Raw genomic sequence first — 27,849 nt, 5'->3', positions numbered from 1 at the left:
CAGGTCAAGGAAAGAAAACTTCAAACCCACATACTTGATTAACATAGATGCAAAAATTCTCAATAAAATACTGGCAAACCACATATAAAAGGCACCATGATCAAGTGAGTTTCATCCCAGGGATGTAAAGTTGGTTGAACATACAGAAATCAATAAATGTCATTCACAACATGAATAGACTTAAGGACAAGAATGATATGATTATCTCAACAGATGCAGAAAAAGCATTTGACAAAATTCAGCGCCCATTCATGTTTAAAACACTAGAAAATCTAGCAGGAAAATACCTCAACATTGTGGAGGTTATATATGACAATCCCAAGGCCAACATTATGCTCAAAGGAGAAAAATTGAAAGCATTTCCTCTGAAAACAGAAACAGGACAAGGATGCCACTTTGGATCTCACCACGCCTATCCAACACAGCCATTGAAACTTTAGCCAGAGCACTCAGGCAAGAGAAGGAAATGAAAGGGATAGGAACAGGAAAAGAAGAGCTCGAATTATCTCTGTTTGCTGATGACACAATTCTATATTTAGAAGACCCAAAAAATTCCCCCAGAAGACTTCCAGAACTCATAAGTGAATTCAGCAAAGTGGCAGGATGCAGAATCAACATTCATAAATCAGTTGTGTTCCTGTTCTCCAGCGATGAATCTGCTGAAAAGGAAATGAGAAAAACTACCCATTCGAAATAGCCTCAAAATGTATATAAATAAAACACTTGGGAATCAATCTAACAAAAGAGGCAAAAGACCTCTACCATGAAAACTTCATAACACTAATGAAAGAAACTGAAGAAGACCTCAGAAGGTGGAAAGATCTCCCCTGTTCTTGGATAGGCAGATTAATATTGTCAAAATGGCTGTAGAACCAAAAGCCCTACACAGGTTCCATGTAACGTCCATCAAATCTCCAATGTCATTCTTCACGGAAATAGAAAAGGCAGTCATGAAATTCATCTGAAAAACTAAGGGGCCAAGAGTAGTCAAAGCAATTCTTAGAGAGAAAAGTGAAGCAGGAGGCATCACAATACTAGACCTCAAATTATACTATAATTTGAGCTGTAGTAACAGAAACAGCATGGTATTGGCACCAAAACAGACATGAAGACCAACGGAACAGAATAGAAGACACAGAGGCAAACCCACATAAATACAGTTATCTCATACTAGACAAAGGCGCCATAAACATACGTTGGAGAAAAGATACCCTCTTCAACAAATGGTGCCAGGAAAACTGGAAATTCATATGCAGCAGAATGAAATTTAACCCCTATCTCTCACCCTGCACAAAAGTCAACTCAAAGTGGACCAGAGACCTAGGCATAAGACCAGAGACCCTGCAAGTGTTAGAGAAAAGTGCAGGCCAAACACTCCAGCTCAGGAACTGACTTCCTTAACAAGACTCCTTAAGTGCAAGAAGTAAAATAAAAAATCAGCTAGAGGATGGCATCAAATTAAAAAGTTTCTTCACAGCAAGAGAAACAAGAGTGTGAATATTGGGCCTGCAGAAGGGGAGCAATCTCTGCCACCTGCTTTTCAGAGAGAGTATTAATATCCAGGATATACAAAGAGCTCAACACCAAAAAAAATTAATAAATCTGAAAGATCTAAACAGACACTTCTCAAAAGAAGAAATACAAATGGTCAACAGATACATGAAAAAATGTTCAACATCTCTAGCACTTAGAGAAATGCAAATTAAAACTACACTGAGAGTCAAAATGGCAATTATCGAGAATACAAGTCACAACAAATGTTGGTGAAGCTGGGCGAAAAGGCACACTCATACATTGCTGGTGGGACTGCAAATCGGTGCAGCCACTCTGGAAAGCAGTGGGGAGACTCCTGAAAAACACTAGGAATGGAACCACCATTTGACCCACCTCTCCCACGCCTCGGTTTATATCCAAAGACTTAGAATCAGCACACTACAGTGACACAGTCAATCAACATTGATTGCAGCACAATTCACAATAGCCAAGTCATGAAGCCAAGGTAGGTATCTGTTACGGTCTGGTGTGAGGTGTTCCCCAGAGTCTCACGAGTGAGACACACAAGAAGGTTCAGAGGAGAAATGACTAGGGTTTGAGAGTGTTGACTACTCAGTCAATCAGTCCCTGATGGAATTAACTGAGCGGTAACTGGAGGCCGGTGGGGTGTGGCTGGAGGAGGTGGGAATTGGGGCGTGGCTGTGGGGTACATACTTGTATCTGGCAAATGGAGTCTCTCTCTGCTTCCTGATCACTGCCCTATATGCTGCTTCCCCCCACAACCCTCTCCCGCCATGATGTTCAGCCTGACCTTCAGCCTGCAGAAATGGAGCCAGCCTTCTATGAACTAGGAGCTCTGAAATCGTGAGCTCTCAAATAAACCTTTCCTCCTTTACAGTTGTGCTGGTTGGGTCATTTAATCACAGCAGCTAAGTAGCTGACTAAAGCAGTATCCTTCAACAGATGAATGCATAAAGAGAACATGGTGTATATTCACAATGGAGTATGGCTGAGGCATAAAGAATAACGACTTTATGGCATTTGCTGGTACATGGATGGAACTGGAGACTCCCATGCTAAACGAAATTCCCAAAATGTGAAACGTCAAACGTTTTCTCTGATATGTGGAAGCTGATCCAAAATAAGTGTGTGTGTGGGGGGGGGGGGGGGCTGGTTCAAAGAAAAGAATAGGAGAAAGATCAGTGGAGTAGACAAAGAGAATGAAGGGAGGGGAGGAGGAATGGGCTAGGGAAAGAGTGGACCTAACCTGACCCAACTCTCCTGTATACACATGTGAATAGACCACGACCACTCTCCCCATCATGTATATCCGCAGGACACAATTAGGAAAAAACTACAAGATACGCAGTAGAGTAGAGGAAGGAAACGGGAAGGGAGGAACAGAGGGAAAAGGGAAGCACTGGGGACTGAATGAGAGCAAATTATAGTCCTGCTTTTATGATTATGTCAGAAGAATCTTATCGTTATATATTTTTAGTTAAAAAGAACCAATAATAAAAGCTAAGGGGGAAATGTACACTCACACATTGCTGGTGGGACTGCAAGTTGGTGCAACCATTATGGAAAATAGTAAGGAGATTCATCAGAAAACTTGGAGTAGAACACCATTAGACCCAGTTATCCCACTCCTCAGTTTATACTCACAGGACTTAAAAGCAACATACTGCAGTGACACAGCCAAACCAATGTTTATAGCAGCTCACTTTACAATAGCTATACTATGTAACCAACCTGGGTTCCCTTCAACAGATGAATGGATAAAGAAAATGTGGTACATATCCACAATGGAATATTACTGAGCCTTAAAGAATGTAATGATGGCATTTGCTGGTAAATGGATGGAGTTGGAGAATATCATGCTAAGTGAAATAAGCCAAACCCAAGACGTTAAAAGCAGAATATTTTATCTGGTATGTGGATGCTAATTAATTAATTAGCCTTCCCCATTAATTCATAATGGGGAGGGCTAGGGAAAAAATGGAGGAACCCTGGATTAGGTAGAGAGGAGTGAAAGGAGGAGAAGGGTTTGGGGGTAGAAATGACAGTAGAATGAATCGGACCTGATGATCCTATACACATAGATGACTACTTGACTGGTGTGACTGAACATCATGGACAACCAGAAGAATGAGAAGTTATACTCCATTCATGTATGATGTGCCAAGGTGCATTCTACTATCACATATAAATAATTAGAACAAATCTTTAAAAATCTTGAAGTTATAGACTGGGAAATACACTTGGACTCCATATATAAAATCGCATCTAGAATATATGAAAACTCAAACTTCAATAGTAAATTGAGTTTGAAACTCAATTAGGATTAGAAAATGTAAACTGCATTGAAGAGATGATTCACAGAGACACAGGACAGATGGACGCGGGGAGAGGTCCAACATTACAGCCATGGGAGAGATGTGAGTAGAAGTCATGATGACCCAGTACACACTCCTATCACGAGAGCCGAAATGAAAAACCAAGTAGCCCTAATACCTGAGGCTGGTGATGATGTAGAGCCATTGACTCACACACTGCCGTGCAATTAGGAATGTAAAATACTGCAGCCATCCAGAAAAATAGTTTGGCAGATTCTTTAAAAAGCTATACTGCGTAGTAACGTTTTTGCTGAGATCCCAGGGCTGGTCAGGACCACCTAGGATGGTCTGGCCTGCTGAGGCCTGGGCACTCTTGGAGGCAGCAGGAGCCCGCTGCCTCCCCAGCTGGGCGATGGAAGGGGTCTGCTGGGAACAGCCTGCTCTTGGGGCCCCGGCACCGTCTCCCTGCCGCGGCAGATGAGAAAGCCAGGGTGGGGACCTGCTCTGTGGCTGGTGATTTTTCTTAATTTTTCAACTGGATTTTTTGGTGGATATGTTTTTCTCCTGCTTGAATGGACCTCAAAAAGCTGAGAGTGGAATGAACTCCAGCAAACAGTTCACCATCTTCTTGTTATGGTTGGAAATGTAGCTCACTGACTGCTTTTCCAAAAGAAAAATGAATCATCAGAGGGAAATAAAAGTGTGATAGTTTTCCTGGTGAAAGGGAAGAAAATACACTGTGCAATTTGGAAGAAAGCTCAGGTGCTTCTCTGGGTTAGGCTTCAATCCCCTGGGCTTGGATTTGAGCTCAGGAAGGCTGCCGTGCAGGACCTCAGATGTGCCGCCCTGTGAGCAGAAGCAGCTGGGACTCCCCCAGACCATTACCCACCCTGCTGCCCCGATGTCTAGGTGGTACAGGGAGTGGACACCCTCACCACTCTCTCATTGGCCATCATCACTGAGACCTGCGCAGGGGCACAGAAGCATGCACCTTGACCCAGAAGGGGAACTGCATGGTGTGGTTCAAATGGGGTGACTGCAGGCGGTCCCAAGACCACCCGGCTGCGGGCTCTTAGCTGCTGTCTGCTCCGCCTCCCTCACTCCTGGTGGGCTTCTCCCTTGAGAGTCCCTGGACTTTCCTCTCACACTGTGCTTCCCACAAACAACTTCAGACACATGCCGTATATCCTCTGGAGTTTTCTCCAATGTCCATTATGTATATAAGAAGATTATGTCTATCATAGAAGCTAAATTTATACACACTGAAGACATCTAACACTGTGACCTTTCACAAGTAGAAAATAATGTCAGAAGCTCAAGAAATAATAAGACCCAAGTAAAAAGAATGACTTTGGGCCCTTACTAAACACCATATGCAAAAATTAACTCAGTATGGATTACAGACTTGCACTGTAAAACTCTGAAGAAAATGTAAGGAAAGAGCTTCATGGAATTGGACTTGACAATGATTCCTTGCGTTTTGGATGCAAAGCACAGGAAACAGCACTGAACTCCATCAGATTTAAACACTTTGAGCATCGGAGGACACAAACAATTGAGTGAAAAGACAATCTATGGAATGGGAGAAAATATTATCGAGTCGTATATATGATAAGAAGTTAATATCCAGAATATGTAAAGAACTCTTAGAACTGAACAACAAAAACCAAGTAAGACTTTTAAAAAAAATGGGCAAAGCTCTTGCCAGGCATTTCTCCAAAGATGATAAATAGGAAGTACACAGAAAGCTGTCCACGATCACTAATTACAGAAGGACTGCAAGGCAAAGCCACAGTGCAATGGAACCTCACATTCCTTCAAGTGACTGCGGTAGAGGAAACCAAGTGAAGTGTTGGCAGAGGGAGACCTGCACCTTCTGTTGGCGGAACTGCAATGTGGTGCCTTCACTGTGGACAGCGTTTTGGAGTCCCCTCTAAAACTAGCACATCATCTTACAATTTTACTCCCAGGTGTATATTCTAGAAAAATCAAAAGCAAGGTCTTCAGCAGATATTTCCACACCCATGTTCCTATCAATGTCACGGACAACGGCTTGAGGGGTAGCTGCCCAGTGTCCATGCCATGGACAAACAGGAAGAGGTGCACACACAGAAAACGTCATTCACCCTCACCAGCACGTCCTGAGCCCTGCTGCGGCAGATGGACTGGGCGGCGTCATGCCTGGGGCAGTGAGCCTGTCTCTAGAGGATAAGCACAGTATGTCCACTGCCACTCATCAGCATGGCCAGACCCTTAGGAGGGCAGTTCCAGGGACAGAGGGGACAGGGGAGCTGTTCAGTTTAAGTGTTTATGGAAATGGACTAGCAGTCTAATCTCCCACTTTATAAAATGTTTATCACAAATTCTTACAGCCTAAGAGATGAGATGGCTGTCTGGCCAGGAAATCAGCCTGCCCCACACAGGCGTGGCCTTCCACACACGCGCGTGCACACACACACATGCTCTGATATCTGCACCCACCAACTGCACCAGCAGGACCTTCGTTCTCAGGTGCTCCAGAGCGTAGACAACCATAAAGAAACAGAAGAACAGGCGGCTCCAAGCCAGGAGTGTCGCCAGTTTCAACACGCCCCCACCCCCACCCGCCATTGAGCCCCAGAGAGGCCTTGTCAGTACTGAAGTCCTCGGAATGTGCCAGATTTTAATGTCTTGTAATCAAGCAGCACAAACACATCCCTCTTTATAGAAAAAAAAAGAAAGAAAGAAAGAAAGAAGGAAGGAAGGAAGGAAGGAAGGAAGGAAAGAAGGAAGGAAGGAAGGAAGGAAGGAAGGAAGGAAGAGAGAAAGAAAGAAAAAAGTAGAATGGAGTTACATTTGGGTCTAGAGATGTTGGGACAAATAATCCAAGGATCTATCCACAGTGCTGTTCTGTGGCACCCTTCGCTGAAACATTTCTCCGAAAGTGCTTGTTGAAGCAAACAAACTGTGTAAATTAACTTTGAATTTAAATCCCTCTCAAGAAAATCTACAATATTTTTCATCTTGCTACTTTGCTATCTTTAAATTTCAAAATTTATGGCCCCAAAGGCTCCATCTTGAGTTTTCTTTCGATCATTTGAGCATGTTTTCCTACTGAGAGAATGTGATGAATGCCTTCCTTTTAAATTAAAATGAGAATAAAACACACATGACATAAAAATCCCTGTATAAACATATAAAATTTGTAGTTTGCATATTGATAAATGTTCTTCTGCATTTAATATCCCCCTTACAATATTTTTTAAAGACAAGTCACCTGAGTATGATAAGCAGCTTTTCCACAGATATGGATTTATAGTCACTGCCCCTCCAGGACTCACTTCTGGGTAAAAATAAAACTGAAGATTGTCACCCTGATGTGAGGTCCCCGGCTCATTCCCTGCAGGCCTGATGTCCACTGGACATGGTTGACTGAGGGCAGGTACTCTCGTGAAGGAGCTGTCCCAGGCCCCGGGTGGCTCCAGAATCCAGGCTAAGCACTAATGCTCAGCCCAAGGCTTCACCTGGTGGGCACGGCAGCGAGTGGCCAGGCATCCCCACATCTGGGGCCTGTGCAGCCTCTGACCTACAGTCCCCCTGTGGGTATCAGCTGCATGCGGACGGCCAGGCTCCATCACCGGCCAGCCGAGAGACTGACCCGGACTTCTCCTCTGAGTCTCACTGACCTTGCGCACACGAGGTGTTGGTGCGGGGTCTGCCTCAGCACAGCACACCTGATGAGGACTTCTCCAGAAATGTTCAGCCATGCAGAGCAGAGCTGCACGGTGACAGCTGGTGGACTGCATGCCACATTGTGGACCGCAGACCCGTCTTGTCCTGATGCCCTGCCAGGCTAAAGGTCATGCTCCCACTGCTGCCTGTTCAAGATTTGGAAATTCAGATTGCTGCCCTGTCCCTTCCAAGGCAGGATGAGTTTTGGAATCGTTTCCAACAAGCTTAGAGTCCTGGCCCCTACAGGTTGCAGCTCAAAGGAGTTCTCGTGGGTCCAGACTCAAAAGAATAAATTTAGATCTCTACCCCAAGTATACATTTTTATTTTTTTTTTTTTTGCTCTGGGGATTGAACCCAGGGGTGCTTATCCACTGAGCTACATCCCCTGTCCCTTTTATTTCTATTTTGAGACAGGGTCTCACTAAGTTTCTTAGGCTGGCTTTGAACTTGCAATCCTCCTGCCTCACCTCCTGAGCTGCTGAGATTCTAGGTGTGTGCCACCATGCCTGACCCAAATGTACATTTTTGAATCTTCAAATACTGAATAATCCTGTGCTTTGAGTCCACATCTACATGCGTCATCCTTAGTCGACACGGACAGCTCTGGTCGGATGACACTCAGCTCCCTATTCTGGTCAGACCAGGTATTTAATCGAGCAGCTGCCTATGTGCACACCTCCCAGAACACACAGCCTCAGCATCAGCCCCTGCATCTCCTGCAGCTGGTCCCGCCAGGCGGCTCCCTGGGTAACTTTAGTTGCATTCTGAAGCAATGTGAAATGAACAGGGCCCACCTTGCACAGGAGACCAACAGCATGTGCTTCCCACTGGCGAGTCCTCTTAAATCCCTTCCTCATAAATCAAAAGAGTGTGCTGTCCATGCACCTCCAACTTCATGGCTGCAAGTAAATACTTTGGGAAGTATCCTGAGCCTTTGGAAAATTTTTATTTAGCATCACTATGCTAGATGATACTTTCAATCCTGAGATGGACTGAGACAAAATTGAATTTTATAGTTACTATTTAATTTTGTCTTTATAATGTCTGTTTTCTCTCATTTTATTATAAATGTTTTTATGAATAAATAGATGCTAAAAGTTCTTTCAATTTTTCTAGTTTAAATAGTTTGTGTTTTTAAATGATTTCCACTGCCCAACATTATCAATTTGTAAGACACTCAGATGAAGGAAAGCCTTCAAGGTCAACTCAAAAGCCAATGTCAGAACCGTGCACATGTAATGTAAGCTTCAAAATGTCTGACACGGGACCCTCCTCGCTGACATCTTTATTATTGTATTAAACACCCTTGGCCTTGGTCTCTCACCACGACACTCAATGGACTTTTAGAAAACATGTTTGTCTTAACACTAATCCAGAACAATGGTACAACAAATAAAACTGGTTACAGCCACCAACAGCGGGCCCCCTTGCTCACTGTATGTCACTAATTTATGCCCCATACAAACAAAGGAGCTTTCCCAACACCTAGTTCCTTTCTTCCTGCCACTCCATTACATGGAACACAGTATGAATGCTGTGTAGACCTGCCCATGATTTTTTCTGGGAGAGCATCCTTCCTCCAAAGACCCACCTCTCCTCTGTCACTCTCCGTGGGCCTAGTGGGGTTATCAGAAAGTTTGCCCAAAGTAACTCATAGGACTGAAAGATGGACCTGCTCTGAGCCCGTCTTAGTGGCCCTGACTCCAAGGATAGATGACTGAGCCTCCGATGGGATATGGTCCCAACAGGGACAATTTGGAATCCTTCCATGAAGTTTGCAAACTGGACACTGGCTGATTTATTTTGAAAGACCCCCTTTTGTTTTAATCTCACTCCACTATGATCTAGCCATTTCCTATCAAAACTCACATCCTGTGATCTAGACGGAGGGGTGAGAGAGCCGTTGAAGACTGGCAGGAGGGCCACCGTCAGAACGGTGGGGTCTGAAAACCCAGGGCCTTGCAGACAGCAGGAGAGCGAGAAGCCGGCACTAAGGCAGGCTTGAAGTTACGCCGTCTGGACTCAGCCTGGGGGATCACGCAGGTCCTGAGGAGGAAGGACTCTTAGGATATGGTGAGGGACCCAGGCATGTGGCAAGGGACAGAGCAGAGTCAGGAAGGAGGAGAAGAGACGTTTCTGCAGTTTCCAACTGTGGTGAATTGAATAAAGGAGAAGCCATAGTACAGAGAGGACCCGTCCTTCTACCTGGGAGGGCAAACGTGTGCCTGAGTTGGTGACCGATGGGTGCCAGTCAACCAGTTGCTACCTATCAGGACACAGAGCTGCTTGACAGTGTAGGAAAATGTCCTGCAAACAACTGGAACATTTCTCAGATGGCACACAGATTCGACTTTTTACTCACGTTTCTGGTGTGAGCAAGAAGCCTCACCTGATTGACCTTACAGGCTCTAGAACTTTGTGAAGAATAAGAACACACTGCAATACAGGATCACCAAAGGGGCTCATTTGATTATGACAAAATGATATCAGATTCACCAGTATTATTTTCTTTCAACAGATTATACTAGTCACAGAACATTTTTGTGAGACAAGAGTCCATCACATCTTAATGCTGATTAATAAATGCTACAGGACAGCATTAGTTGATCATGAATTGAAGAGAGGCAGGGGGTTGACTTCACGTCCAGGGGTTTCTGTTCTCCTAATTTTCATGACTTCCATCTAATGTCACATCTTCACGGTTGGATCTGAATCAAAAGGAACAAAGCTATTTTTCAAAATATAAAATGAGGTTACATAGCTTATCTGTGTGCTTCTGGAATCTTTGGAGATACGTTCGAAATTAATTGACTAACAAGGGAAAATTGAGTGTTAAACACTACAATAAGCACAGAGGACAACTGGAAAACATCGAGGGTACCGCGTGCCACCAAAAGAGCAAAGCAAAAGAAAATCAGGTGAATGACAAGGCCACCCCTCCTTCACGAGGTCGTCCTTCCTTCCATGGAAGGGCCACTTCTGTGCCATGCAGACTTGCAACCACACACTGGGGAATCAGGAAGCGCGTGGCTCAGAACCCAGCAGCCAGGGCTACGGGCGGCAGTCTGCTAGGTCAAGGCTGCGGCAGGGCAGGGGTGAGTGCCTGGCCTTGACCACACTCGTCGGGCTTCCAGCCTCATTTGGTCTTCATCTCCCTGGCCTGTGGAGAGGTTCTCACTCTGTGCTCTGAGCCAGGACAGATTCCACCAGTTGTCACAGGGAAGGAGAGGACGGGCAAGGCTGACATGGAGGGAGAGAGTGGGATAGAGTGGTGGGCAGGGTTGTTATCTTAGGCCACTTCTATTCCTTTCAGACTCTCAGACCTCCTGCTCTTCATCCCCCATGAATTCCACCCTAGGTGGACCTGTCTTGTATTTGCAACGCAGTAGTTCTGCAGAGTCACAACGGAGGAGAAGGACAGCCGCTGGAGATCTTTCTCAGAATCCTTGTAGGTGAGCAGGACTGGACTCCTTATTTTGCCGGAGGTGGAAGGAGGTTGGTACAAGGAGATCTGAGGCAGCAAGTGGGCGTGTTTGAGATCCTGAGTGTTCTGACCACACTAGGATCTTTCTAAAGACACAGCATAGGGCACACATACTAAGTCTCACAATGTTTAGGGATCATTTCCAACACTGAAAACTACTGTAGATAATACGAATTATTGGAGGATACTATTGGTCGAATTATAGTTACATTGTATATAAATATGTAACAACGAATACCACCATTGAGTACCATTATAATGTACCATAATCATGGGGGAAAATGTTAATTACAATTATGTGCACTGGCAACTTTTTTTTAAATTTATTTTTATTGTAAACAAATGGGATACATGTTGTTTCTGTTTGTATATGGAGTAATAGCATACCATTTGCATATTCTTACATTTACATAGAGTAATGATGTTTGATTCATTCCGTTATTTTTTTCCTTCCCCCCACCCCTCCCACCTCTCTTTTCCCTCTATACAGTCCCTCCTTCCTCCATTCTTGCCCCCCTCCCACCCCCCATTACGTGTCATCATCCGCTTATCAGTGAGATCATTCGTCTTTTGGATTTTTGAGATTGGCTTATCTCACTTAACGTGATATTCTCCAATTTCATCCATTTGCCTGCAAATGCCATAATTTTATTATTCTTTATAGCTGAGTAATATTCCATTGTATATATATATATATACCACAGTTTCTTTATCCATTCATCAATTGAAGGGCATCTAGGTTGGTTCCATAGTCTGGCTATTGTGAATTGAGCAGCTATGAACATTGATGTGGCTGTATCTCTGTAGTTGCTGATTTTAAGTCCTTTGGGTATAGGCCGAGGAGTGGGATAGCTGGGTCAAATGGCGGTTCCATTCCAGGCTTTATAAGGAATCTCCACACTGCTTTCCAGAGTGGCTGCACTAATTTGCAGTCCCACCAGCAATGTATGAGTGTACCTTTTCCCCCACATCCTCGCCAACACCTATTGTTGCTTCTGTTCTTGATAATGGCCATTCTGATTGGGGTGAGATGGAATCTTATGCACTGGCAACTTCTGATGATCATTTTTATTGACATTATTGTGTCATTAATGTGTCAGATTGTACTAATGTAAATTAGGCCTTAACATTAAGTCAGGTTTATTGCAGGATCAGTCTTTCTCTGCCAGAGTAAGACCCCCACAAGGATGAGAGACAGGAGAAGAGCCCTGAGGCTCACAGTCCTCCTGCCCACTGAGAGGCCTCCACCATCGTTTTCTTGGGGTGGACACACAAGGCAAAGCTGCTTGGCCCTGGAGTGCAGAGCAACATGTAGGACCCCCTAAGATCTCAGAAAACTCTAATAAGAGCACACTGCTCGTATCACTCTATGTGCAGTCAGACTTGCTCTGTTACCACCATCAAAGAGTGTGACCTCGGAATCCAGCAGCTGGTCTGCTGAGTGAAGTCCTGCTGGATCTTCAGGCTCACGTGTTCTGCACGTTCACGTGTAGGAGTCTCACACCGATTGCTTCTTGGCCATGACGGCGGATGCCTACGGAAGGCCGGCTGTGAGATCTACCTTGTAAATGTTCATTTAGGTTTGAATCCGTAGATGAAGATATAATTAAAACAAGGAAATACAAAGTAGGAAGATATGTTAAATGTAGCATATTTTAGGCTTTTGCTTACAAATAGCAGCTCAAGTTCATTAAGAATTCCTTTTCTATAAAACAGTTTAAAATATAGACAGACCATGGGCCTTCCATCCAAAAGCACCATAATAACTAATTATTTAAAGAAAAAAAAATCCTTTCCATTGTGTTACTATTTTAAAGTATGAATACATTTCAATATCTTAGCACATGGTTACCATCACTTAGATACATGAGAGGTACCTCTCATGGATGGGTGGGTAGATGCATAGACAGACAGACAGGTACATGGTCCAAACATTTGTAAGCAGGCTCCAGGATGGGGAGTGGAGAGGAAGAAGCACAGGGACCTGGGGTCAGAAGCTGGAGGACCCCAATGTGACACTGAGTGCCTCTGGGCTAATGTTGCTGGGGCACACACAAGTGGAGCCAGGAGGCTTGTTCTGCTAGCAAGATAAGCTGAGGAACTGCATTTAGTCTGCCAGCGAGGACACCAAACCAAGAGCCATATTCAGAAAGAGAAGCCCCAGTAGGTTGCTGTTGTTGGGCAGGGATGTATGGGACTCAGTGAAAGGAGAGTTCAGCGATGTTCCTGGGTGCTGAACTTGTCTCACTGAGATTCTAAGACAACAGGATTGTTTGTTAACATTCGCCAACCCACAGTTTAGTAACTAAACCTCAGTGGTTTGCATGCAGTCTCTCTGCAATTTCTGCTTGTGAGATGAATCTTTGAGAGCAGGCCAGGAATTTCACCAAGATGCAAAAGAAATCCCAAGCATCTCCCTTAACAACTAAAACCATGTACCCTTGCAGAAAGGCTGTCCTCAGATATTTACAAAAGCTATAACCACAACAATCAAAGACCATAAAAAATGAAATTCCTACAAACCAGGGACTCGACACAAACTGGCATGTCCATGAAATGTGTAGCCCGGGGCACTCAAAGGGAACAGGCATTTCAACACACGCATCAACATGAAGGGACACCAGAGGCTGATTCTCCAGGATGGAAGCTGGCTGCTTCGAAGATCTAGGGGCACTTGCCACGTGACCCACAAATGAATTGCTGGGCAGGTATCAGAAGCCATCACAGGGCTGTCCATAGGAACTTCACTTAGAATAGGCTAGAAACAACCAAACATCTCCCACTAGGTGAATTGTTCCACAAGGCATGACATACCCACGCATGGACAGCCACTCAGTAACAGACAGTTAGAAAGTGCCCGCCATTTACAGCAGCACAGCGTGGGTGGACCTCCGGGCAGGAAGTTGAGTAAGGAAGCCAATCTCAAGGGACCCAGATTGTGCAGGTCATTGATGCGTCCCTACAGCAAAGGCAGAGCTCCCAGGAGTGGCTCAGACCTGCGAGGGACTGAGGAGCGGTGGGAGGAGACCCCTCTGCAGGGCCCCCGGGACTCTGGAGAGAGGAAAAGGTCCTTGTCTTGATTGTGGGCCTGCCAGGTGGGTGTGCACACATCCAAATGCCTTGACCCGGACACATAAAGAGTTCCCTACATACGACACACCTCGGTGACCCTGCTTAAACACGCACGCGAAGGAAGACACTTAAATTTAGGACCAGACTCTCAAATTGCTGTAAGACAAACCATCTCACTAGATTCACCATTTCTATTACAGCGAATGATTTTTAATGGAATAAGTGTTTTGGGGTTATTATTTATGAATAAAATAAGAAAAATGATTTTAAAAACCCACGGAAAAGTTGCCTTACAAACAGATGCCAGCCTCCTTGGCTAGCTGGAAACGGGGAGAGCCAGTGTTGCCAGATGTCTGGCTGGAGGCAGGAGGAGACAGAACCGTCCCTCCCAAGCCCCGGGCCTGCGTGCGCGTCACAGGTCTCCACCGCCTGTCCCGCGCTGTGCACCCCAGGGCTCAGTCAGCCGACGTGGCAGCATCATGTCCGCATGCTCAGCCCCAGGGCGGCGCTGCCTCTGCACTGGCCCGGCAGTGGCGCCCTCTGATGGCAGAGGCGGCAGACGCGCTGAGCGGCGAGGGAGGGAGGGCTGCTAACACGCACGACTTCCACAGGCCCAGATCTTGAAGGCATGGTTGCCCCAGGGTCAGTTGACACCCCAGATGAGAGGAGCTGGCAGGTAGCCCAGACACCCGCATTCGCCCCAGGAGGACCCCTGAGGTCTCCGAGGGGCTGTGCAGGGCAGGCGGCCTCCCTCGCCAGCACTGGCCACTGGTGCACCCAGCTCACACCAGCACTGTGCCAGGCCCTGCTGGTGGGCTTGGAGGGCCACTGGTGAGATGCAGGAGAGGTGAGGACGTGCTGAGGGTCTCTGAGGACAGCACGGGGAGCAGGTGGGGCCGCGTGGACTCGGCTCAGGAGCGCCTGTGGAAAGGGTCCCGACGCAGCCCTCCAAGCCACCCTGACAGGTGGCAGTCCTCGGAGGAAGGAGCCAGGAACCAGAGACTCGGCACGGCCCGCCTGGGAGTGGCTTTTCTTCCCTCAACGACACGCCATCTCGATGTCCTCGGTATTCCTAAGACCCGAGGCGCCGGCAGGCTCGTCTGTCAGCTTCCACGCTGCCCTCTGCTCAGGTCAGCGTGGCTTCCGCCCCTTCCCCAAGAGCCTGGAGGGAGAAGGATGGCCTGGCCAGGCCACAGAGCCACTGGCTCATCTCCATCTCTGTCACTCTTCAGTCCAGACCAAGAATGTGTCGAGCCTCTTAAATTCCCCTCAGTCGGGGACCCTAAGCCTCTTACACTTGATCGTTCTTCTTGACTTTTAACTCTCAGCAAAAGGCCTTTCAGCCCAGTGGCCGCCGTGAGCCGCAGGGTGGACGGCGGTGCATGCTCACGGCTGGCGCGCAGGCCCAGAGCGGCCTGTCTCGTCGTCTGGCTTTACAGCACAGTGCAGCCTCTAATTTGCTTTTCCTCCGTGACTATCTGTGGAAATGGCACGTTGCTGGAACTTTCCACAGTGACTCCAGAGAGTGTTCTGAATGCCTGAGTCAGTTGAAAACTGGAGTGTTGAAGAATTGTTTAAGTGGATGGCGTGGTTGCCCGACACTTTCCTTTGGAAAGTCTGTGGTTGGAAGGGCCACCTCACCCATCATCACAGGCCACCACGTGTCCTGCTCCGGCGTTCATTTACGATGATTTGTGGAGAGCAGTTTACTGTGTGTTGAGCCTCCTCCGAATCTGTGTAGGTGTTGTTATTATGAGTTTCATTTTTCAAGCAATTAGAAGATGTCAAAAGATTAAGAACCTCGGTCCCAGCACGTAGCCCACTGTGGTTTATTTCAGTCTCACTGTAGATCAGACGTGGAGGGACGGATAGATCTGAGTTTTCAAAGACGTGGAGGCAGATGCATACATAACCACCTGTCATCGACTTTGATACAGTGAATTAGAAACTACCCATGTATTTCCTATCTTAAAAAATATATAATTATCGAGCACCACTGTCTTCTCCACCAACTGCCAGATAGCTGCTTTCAGCAGCCAGAGCTCACATGTGTCTGGAAGGCTCACGTCCACCCCAGTGGCGCTCAGCACCTGCAGTATGAATTCCACCTCCCCCTGTCCACTGGCGCTGCTCGTGGCCACCTTCTCCAGTGATGTCCTTGTCCATTATGCCAGCGGCTGCTCCCCAGGCACAGGCCACAATCCTGACCACACCCGCCATGGGCTCAGCCCAGCTGCCAGTCAACACAGCTTCCCTCCTGTTCTCGACTGGAGGCCTCACACCTGCGGGGGGCCACTTTTCTCACCTGCCTTTCTAAAGTGCTGACCCGAGCCGTCCTGCTGCGGGTGGATCCCCTCCTACCACCCGCACCTAACAAGACAATATGCTATAACGAATTCCCACATCTACTTCAAGCAGACGCCAGAGCCGGAGCTTCGGGTCTGTGCACATTACTAAGTACTGGACGGCTCTCCTTGGACATCGTGGAATTTGTCACCTGCCAACCTGTCCTTCCTCCCTGCTTTGCACATGAAGTGCAGAGGTTACACCAGGTACCTAGGTGCTCAAGCAAAATCCAAGGGTTGGCATTGAATATCTGCTTTCTTCCCTCCACCATGACTCCTAAAACTGTCCCCAGGCGTGGGGCTCATGGTACTCGATTCTCCCACATTCACCCACTTCCCTCCGTTCTCAGGGGTTGGGAAGTTAGAGGTGGTCACTGAGTCAAACCATGCAGGGAGCTGAGAGAAACGAGAACACAAGAGTGGGTGTCCCGCCCCGGTGACAACGGGGATTGAGACTGCAGCAACGGGGCCAAGGCTCATGAGGGGCTGGACAAGACTCCATGAAGAAGTTTGGAAGCAAAGGTAAGTGGTGCTGAGACATCAGCTTGAGCAGATGAGAACTTTGAAATAAAAGGGAGTATTTAGCTGTCACTTTGGGAAGAATCAACCAAGTGGTTAAAAGCAAAACAAAACAAAATTTTAACATGGAGAGCCTCGTTTTCTGAGTGCACAGTTGATACATGCTCACTCCTGCCTCGGGGCCTTTGCACTGGATACATTCTCTGCACCAGACTCTCCCCCAGTTCTGCACTTCTCTGACTCCCTTGCTTCATTCAATCACTTGGAAATCATTTATGGAAAGAAAATTTTCTCCACAATGTATTTAAAATGGTTTCTCACCCTTACTCTGCTCCAGGTCACTTATAAGCTCTTCAGACTCCTCCAATTTTTCGTATCAGGTGCTGCTACAGAGAATTTTCTTTTTGTCATATCTGTTGATTTACTTGCTTACTCTGTCTCACTGGCTTTGGGATTCAAGAGAGTAGCCACATGAGCAGCTTGTGTATCCAGGACCCTTAGTTCCAGTGCTTGGAAAAGAGCAGGCATTCGATAAGATTTTCATATTATGAATCAGTATGTGAGTGAGTGAACGGGTGGGAGGACGAGGCAGAAGGAAACCATGTCGGCACAGTGCAGGTGGGACCCCTGCCTCTTATGACCCCAGAGTGACAGAGGGGGCCACGCACTGGAAGTGCACGGAGCCTCAACCACCACGCAGCCCAGGGGCAGAGCGTCAGGTGGGACGACAGGGTCAAGGGAGGACCTGGTGTGGCCCCAGATACAACGACCAGCTTTTCATAACACGTCAGCACCAGCGGTTCACAGAGAACCATGGTCAGGCCACGCACATGAGCCGCAGGCATTCCCAAAAGTCTGCAGGAAGTCAAGGGCATGACAGCTACACAAACACACGTGCAGTTAAAATGGCATCATATTATGACCTAGTCCTTGCTTCTGCTTCTGTACTACACAGCTGATGACGCCGGAAGGAGGTGTGTGTGTGTGTGTGTGTGTGTGTAAATATGAAGATATACATAGTGCATATGTGTGTGTATATATATATATATATATATATATATATATATATATATATATATGGAAAGCAGTGTGGAGATTCCTCAGAAAACCTGGAATGGAGCCACCATTTGACCCAGCTATCCCACTCCTTGGCCTATACCCAAAGGACTTAAAATCAGCAGACTACAGTGATGCAGCCACATCAGTTTACAGCAGCTCAACTCACAATAGCTAAGCTATGGAACCAACCTAGATGCCCTTCAATAGATGAATGGATAAAGAAAATGTGATATATTACTCAGCCTTAAAGAAGAATGAAATGATGGCATCTGTCAGTAAATGGATGGAGCTGGAGAATATCATGCTAAGTGAAATAAGCCAAATCCAAAACACCAAAGGCTGAATGTTTTCTCTGATATGTGGAAGCTAATTCACAGTAAGCGGTAGGGCTAGGGAAGAACAGAGGTGCTTTGGATTAGGTAGAGGGGAGTGAAGGGAGGGGAGGGGGCAGGGGGTAGGAAGGGCAGCAAACGAATCATACATTAACATTTACTACCAGTGGGATTTTAAATCATGTACAACCAGACGAATGAGAAGTCATACTCAATTTATGTAAGGTGTATCAAAATGCATTCTACTGTCATGTATAGCTAATTAGAACAAATTTAAAAATCTTTAAAAAGAATAAACCTCACGTGACCAAAAAAAAAATCAAACAAACAAAAAGATTAAATGTTTCTCTTTTGCAGTACACTTAATGATCTCTTTCTTTTCTTTCTTTCCTTTTTTTTTTTTTTTTTTTTTCAGTACTGGGTTTTGAACCCAGGGAGCATTCTACCACTGAGATAACCTCAGTCTTTTAATTTACTTTTAGTTTTGAGATAGGGTGTCACTAAGCTGCCTAAGCTGGTTTTGAACTTATCCTCCTGCCTCAGCCTCTTGAGTCACTGGGATTACAGGTATATGCCATTGTGGCTGACATGATTTATATTTTCTCCTCAAATATATTATGTTTATTGTTCCAGACACATAACAAGTATAGGAGCATCATTTATTCTAATAGTATTTAGTAAAGCCGTGTTGACATCATGTATAACCACGGAATGGGAAGTTACGCTCCTGTATATACAATGCCCAGATACGCTCTGCCTGCTGTCATGCATATCTAAAAAGGACAGATTAAAAAAAGAAAAAAACAGCATCAATAAAAATGATAACACATGCTTTAATTATAGATATAACAGTGTAAAGGTAAGTATCAGTTTTGAGCAGTTTCATTGAGTGTTGATAATATATTTAAGAGTATGTAAGGACGACGACTCTACAGGTCTTATTCTAACATTTTTTTTTTTTAATTTTAAATTGTTGGGTATGTTTTATAAAATACCCAAGTTGGGATTTGTTTTTCTTTTAAGAATAGGTGAAATGCACTTAATATTGAATGGGAAAGAAGATACGGGATTATCTAGGAAAATCATGAGACTTAATCAGAGAGGATTGGCCTTATGATACCTCAAAACTCCCAGTAAAGCCAGAGTAACCAAACACGTGCCTGGGACTGGACAAATGGATGGAGTGACTAGCCAGAGGCTGGACGCAAGCACAGCGAGGAACTTAAAATGTGCCGGAAGTGGAATTTCAACCAAGGTTGCACAAGCAGGAACACAAAGGGGATAAGAGGTGACCCTAGTCTCGTGTCCCACATGCACATGAGCTTTACAAAGATAAGAATTATCTGTATGAAGATAAGATCAACTTGACAAAGATAAGGATTATCTAGTTTGGAATAAGAGAAAATTAATCATTTGGCCTTAGGAAAATAGATCTCAGAAAGCATCAAGTACAGCCAGAGTCCATGGAAGAGGACAGGCAAACATGGTTTTCTCCACCATCCATAGAAAATGAGTGGCTAATAAGCACCTGAAACAAAGATGAAGGACTGAAACAGGAACACTGCCTGCAGAACACACTTGTCCAGAGAAACCGGAGTATTTCCTTACAGGAAATATCACATAAAAGCAATAAGAAAAATAATTTTAAAAGTCCCATGTAAATAATGAAAACAGATATGAGGAAATAGAGCTATTTAGAAATAGGGAAAGCCTTAACACAAAACAAAACCCAGATGTCCCAGGAAATCACATTTCAGCCCTGGAGCTGCATCCTCAGAAGAGAAGGGCCTTTTCGGGCTGCCAAGGAGACAGGCATGCACGTCCCCACAGTTCACGGGACTCTGCATTGCTGCAGCTTATCAGAAAGGTGTCCAGCAGCTTCTACAAAACCTAACCAACACAGGCCATTTAATTCAGCATTACTTAAGAGAAATGCAAATCAAAACTACACTAAGATTCCATCTCACCCCAATTAGAATGGCGTTTATTAAGAATACAAGCAACAATAGGTGTTGGAGAGGATGTGGGGAAAATGGTACACTCATACATTGATGGTGGGACTGCAAATTAGTGCAGCCACTCTGGAAAGCAGTATGGAGATTCCTTAGAAAACTTGGAATGGACCTACCATTTGACCCAGCTATCCCACTCCTCGGCCTATACCCAAAGGATTTAAAATCAACACACTACAGAGATACAGCCACATCAATGTTCATAGCTGCTCAATTCACAATAGCCAGACTGTGGAACCAACCTAGATGCCCTTCAATTGATGAATGGATAAAGAAACTGTGGTATATAGAGAGAATGGAATATTACTCAGCTATAAAGAATAATAAAATTTATGGCATTTGCAGGCAAATAGATGAAATTGGAGAATATCATGCTAAGTGAGATAAGCCAATCTCAAAAATCCAAAAGACGAATGATCTCACTGATAAGCAGATGATGACACATGATGGGGGGTGGGAGGGGGGCAAGAATGGAGGAAGGAGGGACTGTATAGAGGGAAAAGAGAGGTGGGAGGGGTGGGGGGAAGGGAAAAATAACGGAATGAATCAAACATCATTACTCTATGAAAATGTATGATTATGCAAATGGTATGCTGTTACTCCATGTACAAACTGAAACAACATGTATCTCATTTGTTTACAATAAAAATAAATTAAAAAAAAAAAAAACAAATGAAATGGAAGTAACATATTTTGCTGAGGCTGTGGAGAAGGACCCTTGCGCCCCTCTGGTGGTAATATAAAATAGTGTGGCCACTTTGCAAACAGTCTGGTGGTTCCCCCCAAACTGAACATAGAACTACCAGGTTACCTAGTGAGTTCACTCCTTGGTAGACACACCAAAGCACTGAGAACAGTTATTCAAACACTCATACATCAATATTCTTAGCATCGCTATTCACAATAGCCAAAATGTGGAGCCAACCCATATGTTCATCAGTGGCTGAATGGGTCAACAAAACACCCATAGGATGGAATAATACTCAGCCATGAAAAGGGATGAAATGATGGTATGCCATGCTCAAAAGCATTATTCCAGGTGAAAGGAGCTAGATGAACAGGTCACATATTGTATGCGTGCATTTATACTAAATAGTAGTTTAGGTAAATCCATTAAGACAGCAAGCAGATTAGCAGACGTCAGGGGCTGGGGGCAGGGAGGAGTGAGGAATGACAGCTGAGGAAGTACCATGCTTGCTTTTGGGGTGGTGAAAATGTTTTGGAAATGGAGGTGGGTGGCTGCATAAGTTTGTGAATGTTTGTGATTTCAGTGAGATGTAGAACTGGTGGATTTTAAACAGTGAACTTAAATGGCGAATTTTGTTCTGTGGATTTTACCACAATAAAACAAATCTTTCGTAAAAAAAAAAAAAAATTCAGCATTACTGCTTTTGTGAGTCAAACCTTTTGTAATATAAGCCAAAATACTTACCTATAATGTTTCAATACTTATAAAAAAACAGAACACTTTAACAAATGGCTTAATAAATGTGATAGAATATTACACAGTTATCAAGTATCCCAAAAAAATACTTGGATACATTATTTTCGGTCTAAAAAGATATCCACACTGTTAAGGGAGAAGAGGAGGCATGCAAGAGGACATCTGGGTCCGTGGTACTTATGTATTTAAGAAGATACGGTGTTGTTGAAGCCACGGAAGTGGATGAGGTCCGCGGAGCCGGGAGGTGTGGAGGCCAACCCTTAAGGAGGAAAGGAGCCAGTGATGGAGGCAGAGGATGTGATCAGTGAAATCAGGGAAATCCAGCGAGCCAGCGAGCACAAGGCAGGGGTCAGGTCGGAAGTCAGCTAACAGGTGGTCTCCTGTGCACCCAGTATTGCCACCTAAAGGTACTTTGAGGTGGATTCAGGGAGTCGTGAATGGCAGCAAGAATGAAGCCACAGGCAGAGACAGGAGACGTGGGTGGAGACGCGTGGAGGCTGTTGTCCAGGCATGACCGTGATGCCAAAGCAATGGCGGAATTCAAGGGACTACGAGACCCATGGAGTCATGTGATTATGTGAAGGTGGGCATATCGGGTCACCTAGTCACGCTGATGGAAATGTCGGAAGAGAGACTAGTGACGCAGAAGAGAAAGGGGTTAGCAGAAGAAGGAGGGAAGCCATTGGGGAGGCAAGAGGGCACAGGGTCCAGGGCATATTGGCTGTTGGTGGGTACAGGTGGGCCACTGGCTATCACAGGAGAAGAGCGGGCAAAGAGGAGCGCACACAGACATCGCGCAGCCGGTGCTCACCTCGCCTGGGACGTTTGTTTTCGCACTCTGGGGCGTGAAGGACAGATAAGCGCCTCTAGGCAGGAGCCCTGTGCCTGCCAGGGGGCATGATAGGCATACAGGAGAGCAGTGCCCACTGCTGGAGACTTAGGATTCTGACTCTAAGATGGAATCATTCTGATGACCTTCAAGATCATCCAGGACAGGCGCCCAGGCAAGCTGGGTTCAGCCTGGAGCAGGCATCAGCCACCTAAGGGAGCACTGGGAGCAACCTGGGGGCTCCAGGGTCGCCCCTGCCTGAGAACGGGGCAGAGGGTCAATTCCAGGGGAGAGAGGAAGCAGCAGACCCTTGTGTGCCTAGGGAACGTGCAGCAGCTGCACGGCAGGCGGATGGGCAGCGAGCAACAGGTGCCGTGGAGGCAGAGCGGAACCTGCACTGAGTGGAGGTAGCGTCCTCAGAATGAGGGGCAAGAAGGGAAGGAAGGTGACCCTGCTTGTTATGGACTACATCAAGCTTCCTCGGCTGAATCGTCAGCCGAGAGAACCTTCACTTTCTTCTCCTTTAACCTTCATCCCGTTGCAAACAGAGCTGCTCTCAACCAGGTGCTCCGAGAGCTGCAGCAGCAGAGGAACAGGTCAGGCAAAGCAGCCGCAAGGCTCTGCTCCCAGGGGCGAGTCCACCTGACAGGTGGACGCCAGCCTCTGCTCCTGTTCACTAAGACAGAGGCAGAAGGACAGCCCGAGGTCTTGCAGGGCAATAGATTGGGAGCCCATTGCTTCCTGGAGTTCCATTTTCCATTCCTAGGTGTGCTCGCTGAGCCTTCTGGCCAGGGTCATGTTGCCTCTGGCCAGACACAGGACTGAGATGGCCTCTCACAGCACAGCCATCTGAAGACAGTGCTTGACCATGGAGATAAATGAAACATCTGTCTTTTTGTAGAAGTGGTCTTAAGCTATTTTGCTGTATCCACAATAAATTTCTGTAGTTTAGCTTCTACATTTCTATAGGAAGCATACCAAACCTGCAGAATTCACCCCATTCCCATGCAATCAGAAAATGATAAGGACCTAGTCTATTTATTTCTATGAATATCCTCTTACACTGCCTGAAAGTTGTCCTCCTCTGATTGTAAAAGTAAAATATCTCCATTGTAAATAATTTTGAAAATAGAGTGATTTCTGCAAATAATGTAAAGTTATAAACCAGAAATAACTACAGGTAGATTGACGTGAGACCTTTGGGTATACAGGTGTTTAAACACTGAATCCTGAGCATGTCCCCAGGCTACTGAAAGTTCCTGGTAAATATCGATTTTGGTTGCCAGGCATCTCACAAAAGCCTCCTCTGTCCCATGTGCCACAGAGGATGCTGGGAATGCCCACTGCAGAAGTTCTTGTCCCTGTCCTCAAATCCAGCCATTTCCTGCTTTGCTGTCTGACTTAAAAGCGGACATACATGGTGATAAGCCAGAGAGGCAGATAGTAGGGGTGAGGTCATGTGAAGGTCATTGCCTGTGGATTAGCTTCACAGGGACAAGGTCGCCAGCTGGGGCCTCTCATGCCTCAGGAGCCACAGGAGCCACAGCTAACCCACACACCGTGGTTCTTATCAGTAAACCCTTCTCAGACCACAAAGTCTTGGCTTTTCCTTCGTAAGAGGGTCGCCCTTTAAGATCCAACTGAAGGGCTGGGGTTGTGGTTCAGTAGTAGAGCGCTTGCCTGGCATGCATGAGGCCCTGGGTTCAATCCTCAGCACCACGTAAAAATAAAATAGAAGTATTGTGTCCCCCTACAACTAAAAGAATTTAAAAAAAAATTGAAAAGATCCTACGGAGACACATTCTGAGCATGATATGGGATCCCTCAGCTGGCTGAGCCCCAGGGAAACCCACCTTCTGGATGTCTCTGGCACACAATGCCACTCTTCAGAGGAGCCAGCGCTGGGTGAGACTCACACTTTCCTCCCGTCTCACAGGCTTTAGGAAGCAGTGCTTATTTGATAAATTCATCAGGATCAGGAATTTCAGAAAATTCTTTTTGAAAGCATTTGGAACATTTACTTTTTCTTTCTTTCCTTTTTTTTTTTTTTTTTTTTTTTTTTCCACCGTGGTGCTGGAGATTGAACCCAGGGCCTTGTGCCTCCATTAAATCCACATTAACTTCAGATTTCACCTCTCAGACTGATAATTCTAAGAATGATCTAAAATGCTTCTATTGGCCAGCTATCCTCACTTCTTTTAATTTTCTGTAATTCTGTACTCAAACAATCAACTCACCAAAAAGTAAGATGAGGTGGGGAAGGGTCACCTCACCGGCTGGATGACCAAAAGCCCCCACACCTCCCACGTCCTCGTCTCTGTCCCCTTTTGCTTTGCTTCTTGGCTGCTGCCTGCCAGGTGTGTTCATTTTCCCAAGTGAGTACCCAGGTTCCTTGTGGCGATGATGCAGAGGGTTTTGGGGATTTCCTCTGCAGAGGCACAGACAGGAAAATAATGGCATTGTGTCGATGCAGTAAAACATGAGAAGCGACATGGAAACCAGCCAGGAGCACTGTCCAGTGTGTGACACCGAGGTGATGACCTCAAGCTGCACCAGGTGAAAGGACTACTCCGTGACCCTTAAATACACTGCATGTTCCCAGCATTTAGTCATCAGAGATCTCATCTACAAACTTACAAGCTGACCACTGCATTCTTTTTGGAGTTAAAATTGTTCAGCAAGCTAAAAGCATGCTGCTTTTGGCAAGCTAAAGAGTAACATTTTTATCTTCAGTAATTACAGAGTTGTAATTCCTGAATTTGTTCTTCTCCAAAGACAAGAGAAAGTCACATATTTTCTCCTTCATCATTATTCACTGTCCTCTAGGACAAAACTCAATATTCATTTGAAACATGTGTTCCCTTAACATGTTACCTAGTTTAACATTGCAATGTCCTCTGCCAGCAAAACCTTAATCCTACCAGGAAACCATTTTCTAAAAATGTCATCTGTCACTTTAAGATCATGATATAAATGTACAGAAGTTTTCAGAAGTGCGATAGAGGAAAAAAATTAAATCTAGTGAGCCACTTTTGCTATGAATATGTCTTCCTTCTCATTACCATCCAGAGGGGTCTAGATGCAGGTGTTAGCTAGCTCAGGAAACCCTGCTGACATTCAAGTGCTGAAGAAATCCCCATGAGCCCATCAGAAAAGCTAACGACAAACTATTTTTCACCAGGTGCACATCAGGGGAGAGCATTCAGTACAGAGTCACTGCAAGGTGCACAACCCAAGGACAAAAGTTCACAGTCAAGGGCGACCCTGAAGATCAAGCTGACGAGCCAGCATCAAAGGCAAGCTGCCGCAGGGAAGTTCTATACATGACTTCAGGCATGTATTCATAATTACATTTTGTGCACTTTGTTAATATGCGCTCACACCCAGAAATATTTTATAGACTATGTGTTGCTCCCCCCTTTTTCTGCTGCTCTCCATATCTTTAAAAAAAAATAGCTAAAGTTTTAAAGATATCTGTACTGTAGCAATTGGATGAATATGGCATTATTTCAGAATCAGATAATTAAAAGGAAATATATTCAGCCTGTAAAATAGCTTTCAGAGTCACCAGTCTCTGTCACTCATCCGGGTGTGGTACTCCACAAGACCTGCTTAAATTTTGGCATTGGCATAAAACAAAGCTTCAAGACGACAAACGACCACATGAGCAAATCGCCAAGCTTACTTACAGCACTTGATAAAATGATAGTGAGACATCTTTCCATCTCAGGCAGGAGGCTTGCTCTGGGTTCCAGCATTCTCTTCTGCTACAACTGTTGTCCCCAAGAATGCATTATTTAGAGTCCTTACTCAGGTGTCACTTCACCGCGAGATGCATTATCGAACCAAGGCTCTGCTCCATGATCGAGCCAAAGGCTCGGAACTCATTCTCATTCAGCAGCTGGAGTTCACAGAAGCCTCCCGGGTGGGTTCTGAGCCACCGCGCTGCACGTGCTATTGTAGCACCCTTGATTGACAAGCTCCCGGTGCCAGGATGCCGGGAAGAGTCTGCTCTAATTGGTGCTCACCCGCGGCCACAGCCTGCCGCCCGCCCCGCGCAGAGGTGTGCTGCAGTGCGGCCCTGCCGTCCTGCCTGTTAATGGCTTTGCAATAGCTTTCAGATGGCAGCAAACTAAGCTGATGAGGAGGCGGGAGGTAAGCCGCCGAGCCAGGGATCCTCCATCGTATTTGTGCTCACTGTCCATCAGCCAAACATGACCAGATTCTTCGCTGGTGGCAAAGCTGATTATTTTTAGTTGCCACCAGTTGCTGTGTGTGAACAGGAAATTGACAGCAAGAGCTCAAAATAACCAGCTCAGAATCGAGATCCTCTGATCGGTCCCTAGAGATGAAGAAGCTGCATTATGCTTCACAACAATCTTTTTTGGTTATCTATGCAGAATGCAAAACTTAAATTAGCTTTTGGTCTGCATAGCTTTAAAATTTAGAATTTTGCTAATTCTGCAGGCTGCAATGAATTTAACTGTAAAACCGTAAGGGGGTGAAAGAAGTCCGACTGAATTGAAATCAGAAAGAAGAATGACTTTGACATTTGCCAGTAATGAATGGATCTGGAGATTATCATACTAAGTGAAATAAACCAATCCCTAAAAACCCAAGGTTGCATGTTCCTTCTGTTATGTGGAAACTAACCCACAATAAGGGGTGGGAGGGGAAGATTAGAAGTTCAGTGGATTAGACAAAGGGGAATGAAGGGAAGAGAAGGGGGATAGGAGAAATAAAGTGGAATGAATCTGACATAACTTTCCTATATACATATATGAATACACACAGGGAACCTGACTGTGTGTACATTCACACAACTGGGTCCTAATTAGAACAAGATATATTCCATGGTTGTATAATTACTGCTGGCATGTATAACTAAAAAGAACCAAAAAAATTAAAAAATTGTTTAAATTTCAAAAACTCAACACAGTTTAAAAATCATTTCAAGTAGTGCTGTTTGTCAAGTATTTGTGTTTCTAATATTATCTGAAAATCGCTGATGTCAAAGTAAATTACTCCATGTAACAGCAAAAAAGAAATACACGTTCTTCAAAGGTCTATTGTAATAAATAAAAATACCATATTCACTTTGTAATATAATGAAACAGCCTTGTTAATCAAACAAAAAAGTCACATTTAACGTACTTGTAAATGCATAATTGTGAGTTCTTTTTTCAAATTGAAACTTTTTTATGATGATCTC

The 27,849-nt window shown here is 45.3% G+C and overlaps 1 protein-coding gene across 4 annotated transcripts in view; it reads right to left on the bottom strand.

Moving 5' to 3' along the window:
- MYO16 (myosin XVI) overlaps positions 1 to 27,849 on the bottom strand; it is a 551,974-nt gene that overhangs the window by 411,347 nt on the left and 112,778 nt on the right. For 2 of the 4 annotated variants that reach the window (XM_079137417.1, XM_079137418.1), the window contains exon 1: positions 26,327 to 26,440. The exons of the other annotated variants lie outside the window; for them this stretch is intronic. In XM_079137417.1, the coding sequence (XP_078993543.1) occupies positions 26,327 to 26,354 (28 nt within the window). In that variant the 5' untranslated portion in view covers positions 26,355 to 26,440. Of the gene's footprint in view, positions 1 to 26,326; positions 26,441 to 27,849 lie in introns of those variants that run through there. 4 annotated transcript variants of the gene reach the window in all.

Source organism: Sciurus vulgaris (assembly GCF_902686455.1).
Source record: "Sciurus vulgaris genome assembly, chromosome: 4".
Taxonomy (NCBI): domain Eukaryota; kingdom Metazoa; phylum Chordata; class Mammalia; order Rodentia; family Sciuridae; genus Sciurus; species Sciurus vulgaris.
This window is presented reverse-complemented; position numbering and strand designations above follow the sequence as displayed.